This window comes from Lactuca saligna, chromosome 1, assembly GCF_052625555.1.
Source record: "Lactuca saligna cultivar CGN05327 chromosome 1, ASM5262555v1, whole genome shotgun sequence".
In the NCBI taxonomy this organism is placed as follows: Eukaryota; Viridiplantae; Streptophyta; class Magnoliopsida; order Asterales; family Asteraceae; genus Lactuca; species Lactuca saligna.
Genome location: NC_136417.1, coordinates 61549525 through 61558995, shown reverse-complemented (window position 1 = coordinate 61558995; position 9471 = coordinate 61549525). Strand labels below are relative to the sequence as shown.

The window sequence follows — 9471 nt, the reverse complement described above, 5'->3', positions numbered from 1 at the left end:
CATTGATATATATATATATATATATATATATATATATATATATATATATATATATATATATATATATATATATATATATATATATATATATATATATATATATATATATATATATGACGGTTCGGTTCGAATATCCGCGGATATTTAAATATCCAAACCGAAACCGACCCGTAGGTACCCGGTTTTTTCGGTTTCGGTTTTTTTGGATTCGGTTTTTTTCGGTTTCGGGTTAACCGGATCTGCTTGGTTTTTCGGTTTTGCAGTTTTTTTTTTTTTGCACACCCCTGTCTACAACCCTTCATTCTTGTAGATTTTCAAGTATTTCCTTTGCATTTATCATGACGTGTTTAGACCTTTTAGTTTGAAACTTTGAATTAATACTAAGTTTATCACCTTCCCTGATAAGCCTGAATATAAAACTCTTTGGCATCTTTCTTTCCACGCTCACCATTATTTTGTAACAATTTCATAGATTGTTGGTCATTGACTCATTTCCATTACATACCGAGTCAACTCGGCAACAGTCAGCCAAATTTCGCCAACTGTAGTTTTATGCGCCAAATTACATAAAAATCCCCATAAACACAAACAATGCAGTTTTATCGATGTCACAACCATCGACAATAGTTTACTGAAATATACATCATGCAAAAAAATACAGAAAATAAATCATAATCGATTTCACCTTTTTCACTTAACGTTCACAATCTTGATAATAGACGCCGTTCCGACGCGATGTAACGCCACCACCGCATCCCCCGCCTTACAAAGCCCTTTCTCCTTCGCATGTTGCAGAGCAAAATCCAAAGCTTCTTCCGTCGATTCAGCATGAGAAGCTTTCGCCGATCCGGCGGATAATACCGGAACCAAACCCCTAAAAATCAGACTATGCCTCGCCGGCGTTTCATCGCTACACGACCAGTCAAACGTATCCGTCTTAATTTCCGGCACCACCACTGACAAAATCGGCATCCCGGGCCGGTACTTCGCCACCAGCTTCGCGGTGCTTCCACCTCTTGTCAGAACCAAAATTAGGGTTGCTCTTGATGAGTTAGCGGTTCGAACGGCGGCGGACGCTAGGCTTTCGAGTGGGCTCATCGGGACTGGGGCGTTTGCGGCGATTCGTTTGAAGACGTCTGCGTAATTGATTGTGTTTTCTGCTTCGATGCAGATTCTGGCCATGGTTTTCACGGCGACTTCAGGGTATGCTCCGGCGGCGGTTTCGCCGCTGAGCATGACACAGTCGGTTCCGTCGAGGACGGCGTTGGCGACGTCTGTGGCTTCTGCTCGTGTTGGCCGTGGGGATTTGATCATCGATTCGAGCATTTGAGTGGCAGTGACTACCGGTTTTCCTTGGAGGTTGCATTTGTAAATCATGACTTTTTGTGCTAAGAATATTTTCTCGATCGGGATTTCCATTCCTAAATCTCCACGCGCCACCATAAACGCGTCGGAGTTGGCTAGGATTTCATCAAAGTTTGCCACCCCTTCTTGATTCTCCACCTACCCCAAGTTTCAAAAAAAAAAAAAAACATTCCAAATAAATATAATTAATAAAAACATTCTAATAAATTGCATAAGATACTATTAAAAATATATGCTAAGTTTGAAAGAATATACTTTGAGTACTTTTTTATTCTTCAAAATGATTTTTATAAGGATATACATTTATATCATCAGTTTAATCCACATCAAACATAGTAAAATAATAAAAATGTGTTGTCTGTTATACCTTTGACATAAGAAGGATGTTCTTTGCATGCTCTCCCAACAATTTTCGAACTTCAACAAGATCCGAACCTTTACGAACAAAAGACAAAGCAATCATATCGATCTTGTTAGGAACACCCCATGTTAGGATATCTTCTTTATCTTTCTCGGTCAAAGTCGGAAGGTCAACTATAACTCCAGGAAGATTAACATTTTTTCGTTCGCCAAGAACCGCAGTATTCTCACATCGACATCGAACCAAACCCTTTTCAGTGTCACATGAAAGAACAGAGAACGAGATTGTGCCGTCTGCGCATAGTATCACCATTCCTGGTTTTACATCGTAAGCTAACTTTTTGTAGCTCATGCAAATCATGGTGTTGTCACCTTTAATGTCGTAATCAGTAGAGATTGTTATTTCTTCGCCTTGTTTTAGTTGGATTGGTTTTCCATCTTTTAAAAAACCGGTTCTGATCTCTGGACCCTGTGAATATATCATGAAAAGACGAACAAATGGAATTTAGAAAAAAATTTAAAGTTGTTCAAGTAAGGTATGTGGTCCATAAAAGGGTGTTCATAGATCAGAACATCTCAATGTTGAACTTTAATAGCACAAGTTCATTCTGCAAAAAGTTCATGTGGATGGATCTTGAAAAGTTAAAGGTTTAAAAAATCTCCTTTAGATCATACGAGGAATTTCAAAAGTATGTGTGTTTTTTTTTTTTTTTTTTTATCTTTATTGCCTATGTATTTTTTTCTTTTGTTAATGATTGAACAATCGACTTTTGTAAAGTCATTCCAATTCAGTCAACTATACAAAGTTTATGGGTTTTATCATATTAACATTTCACATTTTGTATAATTTTAGTTTAATACGCAACATATTTTTAATCATTATATACAGTACACCATTTATCAATTGTTATATTGATTGAAAATTAAATTAAAAGTTATATAGATAAAATACATAATAATTTTAAATGTACAATACTTTAAAATAACATAAGTTAAATGATTCCTATTGGCTTCAATTAATTATTAAGATTTTAAACTATTTATTAGTTAATTTGTAATTGAAATTTAAAATTATTATTATTGATTTATATTATATTATATTATATTTTAACAAGTTCAATGACATAAAACCAAGCAAAAACTCTCTTCCCGTTTGTAAATAACCTATTTTAGTTATATGTCGATACATGATTTATAATAGATCAATTAATGAATATTAGATTCATACATGTGAATTATTTCCTTTTCAGATCTATTAGATTGCATCTCAACTAGATCTAGAGTGTAATGATTGATGATATTAAATCATTATAGTTCAAGTACCAAATTATACAAATCTTTCTAAATTTACTAAATTATGCAAAAAAAAATATCGAATATCTAAAAGATTCAGTTATTTATTTCAATTATTGTCTATACTTTCCATTATTTATTTCAATTAGTGTCTATACTTTCCATTAAAAGAAATACAAACTGACAAATTCTCTTAACAAACAGAGAGTTTGCTAGATTCAGACATCAATCGATGCCATGGCTGAATGGAAAACAAATCGCGTAGCCATGACCTATAAGGACGAGCTTATAGTTCTAGTTAGATGAGATCAACGAAACATAGCATCAAATGATAATGAAAAAGTCAACATCCCAACAAAATTGGGGACTAGATTAGACGTAATATGAACACAAAATAGTGATCGAATCAATATCAGAATTCAGAAGTAGTCAATTTTACCACCGAAGTCAAAATTAAATCTGTATCAGATGTATAAACACTTAGAAGAATTAGACATTGCTGTTTATATGATGCAAAAAACAGATTGCAAACAATCGATCGATTAGTGGAGATCTAGTAGAAAATAGAGATTACGTACTTTGGTATCGAGCATAACTGCACAGAGAATACCGGTGTTATCCATGGCAGTTTGGAGATTATCAAGCGTTTCCTGATGATACTCATAAGATCCATGTGAGAAGTTGAATCGAGCTACGTTCATTCCAGCTTTCAACAGTTTCTCGACCATAGTAACAGATCTAGAAGCGGGTCCCAAAGTGCAAACGATCTTAGTTCTCGGCCTCCTCACGCCAATTTCTTGCAGACTCTGATCGGTCTTCATCTGGTCCATGTTTGCTAAGATCTAATCGGTATCAGATCAAATCCAGTTGACTGATCTGTTCTCAAATGGAAATTTGAGATGAAAAAGCTCTGATTTTTGGATGGGAGATAAAGGAAGTTTTGTGGAGACTGACGAAATGAAAGTGATGTGAAAGTGAATGAAAGCCATGGGGTCGATGGTGGGTATCTAGAGTTAGTTTATTCATGAATAATGGCACATGCTTGATGATTCATCCCACGATGTGATCGACCCAACCGAAATCTTTTACCTTTTTGGTTCCTTTCTTGTCTTTGTAATTAAGAAGAGCTTTTGCCCTAATTCGTAAAGTGTCAATCATTAGCTACTACAACCTAATATTTGTAGTATTTTATGTTTTGATGATTTGATAGAACACTCATGTATGGCAATGACATTAGGTCATGGGGGGTATATGGGGCACAAAGAGGTCTCATGGCTAGGTCCAAGCTATGGTCTTGCAGACCACCCGAAGGGTGTCATTGTGCAACGTTTGTGGTCCGTCGTGGTATATACTATATACTATGGAATGCAACGGCCAATTAGAATATAGACAAAATTGCAAATTTGGTCTCTGTAGTATGTCAAAACTAGCACGTTTGGTCCAAAATGGGTTTGGTTTGCAAGGATGGTCCAATAGTTTCATTTTGTTGCAAGTTTAGTCCAATGACTAAACGGCCGTTACCAAGCTCCCGTTACGTTACCAATGCCCCTCTCACTTAAGGGTATTTTAGTCCATTCATCTAGCCCCTTTATTATATTATTATTGTTATTTAGTCCATAAAGAGACTTCAACGTCTCTATTCTCGTCTCCAACAACAAGCCCTAACGATTACTCCATCTGTGATTTCATCTTCTCCATCGATCGCCCCCTCTGTGATTTCATCTTGTCCATCGACAATGGTGATGTGCTTCTACAGAAAATGGACGATAGTTCAGACATCATGGACAGATAACAACCCACAACGTCGATTTTGGGGATGTTCTGACCCGGTAAGTATGTTACAGTTTGCTTTTGACGACTGCTCCCTGATGATCTGATGTTTCTTTTTTTTTTTTTCAAGAATTTGTCATGTGGGTTTATTGGGTAGTATGATGAACCCATGTGTGCTCGTTCCAAAGCTATAATACCCGGGCTGCTTAGGACAATCAATAAGCTACGAAAAGAAGTGGATGATATAAAAGATCAAGCAAGTAATCATGAAAAAGAAGTGGTGTTGTTGTAAGTCAACAAATGTTATGGTTATATTTTGTAATAGGTTAGGGGTATATGTGTCTGGTTTAGCTAGTTTTTTGCAAATGTAGAACATTGTTGTAATGCAAATTAATGGTAATGAAAATTTGGTATCAAGTGACCAATTATGGATTTGTTCTGTTGCTCACACATAACCTGCTAAAGATAACATAACATGCATCCATATGTAGTTAAAAGAAAAGCATACTAAACACATAATACCTATTACCATTTTCAAAATACATGCCATAAGTTAATTGAAAACAAAGTTATTGTAACAAAAGACATCCTACATATAGGAATCAAAACAAAGTTGTTCAACATAGTGAAACCAAAAGATAAAACCAACATAGTCCATCAAGTCCCTCCCTGACCTTTGCATGTCTTGGATTTGTGACCTTTGTTTCCATACTTACTACATGTCACACTAACAAACTTTCTTGTTAGTTTCCCTCTACCATGTAGGCCATAACCATGAATCTCATTGGGACCAGCATCTGACCTTTGACTCTGACTCTGACTGTTGCTTTGACTTCTCTCCTCCATGGATTGCCTTCTCTTCCTTTTGGGTCTCTCAAGTTGATTACGGTGTGGGGAAGGTGTGATTTTCATTGGATACTCACTTCTAGACCACAGTGCCCAACCTTTAATTGGTTCCACCTTGTACCTATATGCAATTTTCCAAGTTTGTAGCCAGTGCACCTTGTGGACGTAAGTATGGAGCTCTTGTACACACTCACCATGATTTTCTTTGTTATATAACACAGGAATCACATGTCTGCAAGGGATACCTGTTAATTCCCATTTCCTGCAGTTGCATACTCTTTCATGCATATCAACAACATGTTGATCATTCCATGGGCCTTCGACTTGGTATTTTTCATCACCACACCAATCTACAATGTACTAAGTAGCCGCTGCTTCATTCTTCTCCATGATCTTTGTTGTTGTTGGGGTGAGTGGGTCTACACACTTCTGTTGCACCTTAAGGACATTGCATATCCTCTTTATCATATATTCCCTAATAAACTCCAAACAGCTAATAATTGGTTTATCTCTCCCATCAACCAGCTTGCCATTAAACACCTCTCAAAGGTTGTTTAACAACATATATGTGGTTGCTCTCCCTATATAGAAAAAGGGAAAAGTGTCATACTGTTGTGGTGGTCATAAAAGGGTAAAAGGGTCATAACAAGGTAAAAGGGTAAAAGGGTAAAGGGTAAAAGGGTCATAACAACTTAGCTGTGAAATGACTTTTTGCCTAATGTTATGGTGGTATTGACTTCAACCATTCATATGTTGATTTGTCATATAAACTTAATTGGTGCATGTAATGGTTAAACTCTAGCACTGTTGTAGCTTTGGCACAATCCCAAAGGTGATCTTTATATTCCTTAGTTCTCCATTGTTTCTTCATGCTCTCATGTATATCTCTGAGACAAAACCTATGCTTAGCACATGAGAACAGTTGACTAACTGCTTGTACCAAACCCTGGCAACAAATTACACATGGTTAACAAATAAAGATTAAAAATAATAAAAAAGCAAACATTACCTTTTGTCTGTCACTAACAAAAGTGAAATTAGACATAGTATGTAGATCCAAGTCATCACCAAGAAATTCAAGGAACCACTTCCAAGATTCATAGTTTTCAATCTCTACAATGACATATGCAAGTGGGTATATGTCATTATTGGAATCTAATCCAACTGTAGTTAAGATCTGGTCTGGATAAGGGCCTTTCATATGAGCCCCATCTAACCCCAAGAAATCTCTTAAACAAGCTTTGAATCCCTTCTTCAACCCCCTAGACAAACATAGATTCTTTTGAAGCATCTTGAAGTGCAATTCACCATGTTAGACTCTGAAATATCTCCAAGTTCTAATTTGAATGTGGTATCAGGATTGGTTGACTGCAACTCAAGGATATAGTCTCTTAGAACTTCATACTGTTTTTTGTAATCACCCACTACAACCTTTTTGCATCTGCTTTGGCTCTAAAAACTTTATGAATTGAGAAACCCACTCCATACTTCTTCTGTTGCTATTCTTGGAGAGCTTTAACTAGGATAGTAGGGTTGGATTCTACCTGATCCATAATTTGCTTGGACATAAACTTTGTTGTTGCAGATCTGACCTTCCTTTTATTCATACAAGTGTGTTTGTCTTCATATGTTTTAATATATTAGCTGCTTGCATCTGTAGACCTCGAGGCATGTAACATCCAAGGACAAGAAGAATTTGCTTTATCCTGACTTGACCCACCTTGTTTGTCCTTTTCTTTACTTTTCCCTTTACCTTTCCTTTTACTTTTCTCAGGTTGGGTAGGTCCACCAACCCCATCATTATTAAATGCCACAACTCCATTACATATGGCCTTCAATCTGCATTTGTTATTTTTTTTAAATGCAATATTCCTTTTTGTTTCCAATGCATGCATTTTGATTTTCTCTTTCGACTCTTGCTTACTGTTATACTTTTGACCTATTTTAAAAGGACACTTATGAACCTCACCTAAAGAACAACTTTTTTCCTTACTTAGTTGTTTCAAAATTGCTCTTCTTTTCCTGTCCTGATCAGAATCCTCATCCATGGAATCAAAAGCATCATTGTCAATGACATCTAACTTATCATCTTCTTCATCACTATCATGTTGTCTAGGATTCCTAGTCCTTTTATCCAAGAACTCTACTTCTATATCAATGCTCATGTTAAAATCCCTCATATCAACTTCAACATCTTCAATTACATTATCTTCATCCACCAAATAATCACTATCATCTTCTTGCTCTTTTTCACTTCCTTCATTACTTTCAACCTCACTTACATTTTGTTTTCCATTACTATCCATGTTAGACTGAGGTTGGTTTTTGCTTCCATCTTGGATACAAGCATCAGTTTGATAGTCAAAATCCCAAAATTCATTCATCTGAGGTTGGTTTTCTTCATCCATCTGAGTTTGGTTTTCTTCATCCATCTGATTTTCATTCGCATCATGCATGTCAGGGTCATTGACTCCATCAACATTGCTTTGTAGTATTTATCGGTAGAGTCCAATATCAAAATGAATAGTTGCGTCAACAAAGTCTTTAGCTATCTGCTTAGTCTCACCAATACCATCAAAGTATATTTTCTTACTGCAAGATGCCATCACTGCTTAGTCTCACCAATACCATCAAAGTATATTATATTCAGGTGATAAGGATATGACTTGAAGTACTTCATTGACTTGGATTTCAAGTTGGTTTGGTTGAGTGGGCACCAAATTAGTAGGTGTAGTCATCACAGGTGTTTCCTTTGATTGGTAATCAGGAGCTTCATGATTATGTTGCACATCCTCATGTGGTTCATCTAACTGTACAAGGGTAACCTTGGTAACAGGTTTAGGATTCAAGAAATAGGTGAGTAGTCTTGTTTCACCATGTTCTGTGTATACCTTCATCACTTTGGGCTCACTGAAATATTGAGAAAAGTTTGCAACATCTTCATAAATTCCTAAAGGGCGAAGACCAAAGTGGAAGTCTCCACCAGGCACAAGAAAATGGTAGTATATAACAAGAGGAACCCCATATCTGAAACCTTTCATGATTGCATCGAGCTCATGAACTAAAAACTCATCTATATCAACCATGTCAACATACTTTACAGTTCCGTCAATCTAACAAACATCAGGGTACTTAGTGAACTCACCTCCATGGTACAACTTAATGGTAAACAATGTTGGGTGTCCATCTTAAAAACAAGTAAAAAAGCACATCAGGTGGAGTTACGTCAAAAACATTCAAGAAATCAAAAGATGAAAAAGTGAAAATTATGTACCATAAACAACCTTGGGGATGAAGTGTGTGTTTAACAACCTTACGTGCCACATTGGTATGTTCATTCACCGATAATCTCACCAAATCGCAACATAACTAACACAACAGATTTTGTGTCTAGGGCTTTTATTGATCTTGGTTAAAGAACGACGATCTACTTTATTCAGGAGGAGACGAACTACTTTTATTGAGCTTTAGCGGGAACGGTTACAGGGATGAATGCACTAAAATACCCTTAATTGAGAGGGGCATGGGTAAAGTAATGGGAGCTTGGTAACGGCTGTTAAGCCATTGGACTAAACTTGCAAGAAAATGAAACTATTGGACCATCGTTGCAAGCCAAACTCATTTTGGCCCAAACGTGCTAGTTTTGACATACTACAGGGACCAAATTTGCAATTTTGTCTAGAAAATATGTGTGGGTTTCCAAGGACGACGGCTAAAGAAATTAGAAAAAAATTAATTAAAACCATTTTTTCTTTCTATAAATATTACAATTTTACTATAATTTTTTTCATACCTTTCTTTTTTTCCTCTACTACACACACAACAATACTTACAAAT

The 9471-nt window shown here is 36.2% G+C and overlaps 1 protein-coding gene across 1 annotated transcript; it reads right to left on the bottom strand.

Moving 5' to 3' along the window:
• Positions 1-473: 473 nt before the first annotated feature.
• On the bottom strand, positions 474-3992 carry LOC145037489 (pyruvate kinase, cytosolic isozyme-like). The gene is made up of 3 exons (XM_078986168.1): positions 3597-3992; positions 1733-2194; positions 474-1503 (listed from the first exon to the last, which is right to left on the bottom strand). The coding sequence occupies exons 1-3, from the start codon at positions 3846-3848 to the stop codon at positions 691-693; spliced, it is 1527 nt and encodes a 508-aa protein (XP_078842294.1). The 5' UTR covers positions 3849-3992; the 3' UTR covers positions 474-690.
• Between the last annotated feature and the right edge of the window lie 5479 nt (positions 3993-9471).

Coding starts and splice junctions, on each gene's coding strand:
- LOC145037489 (XM_078986168.1), bottom strand. CDS start 3,848: ATGGACCAGATGAAGACCGATCAGAGTCTGCAAGAAATTGGCGTGAGG. Junction 2,195..3,596: donor CAGTTATGCTCGATACCAAA/GTACGTAATCTC, acceptor ATATATTCACAG/GGTCCAGAGATCAGAACCGG. Junction 1,504..1,732: donor ACATCCTTCTTATGTCAAAG/GTATAACAGACA, acceptor AACTTGGGGTAG/GTGGAGAATCAAGAAGGGGT.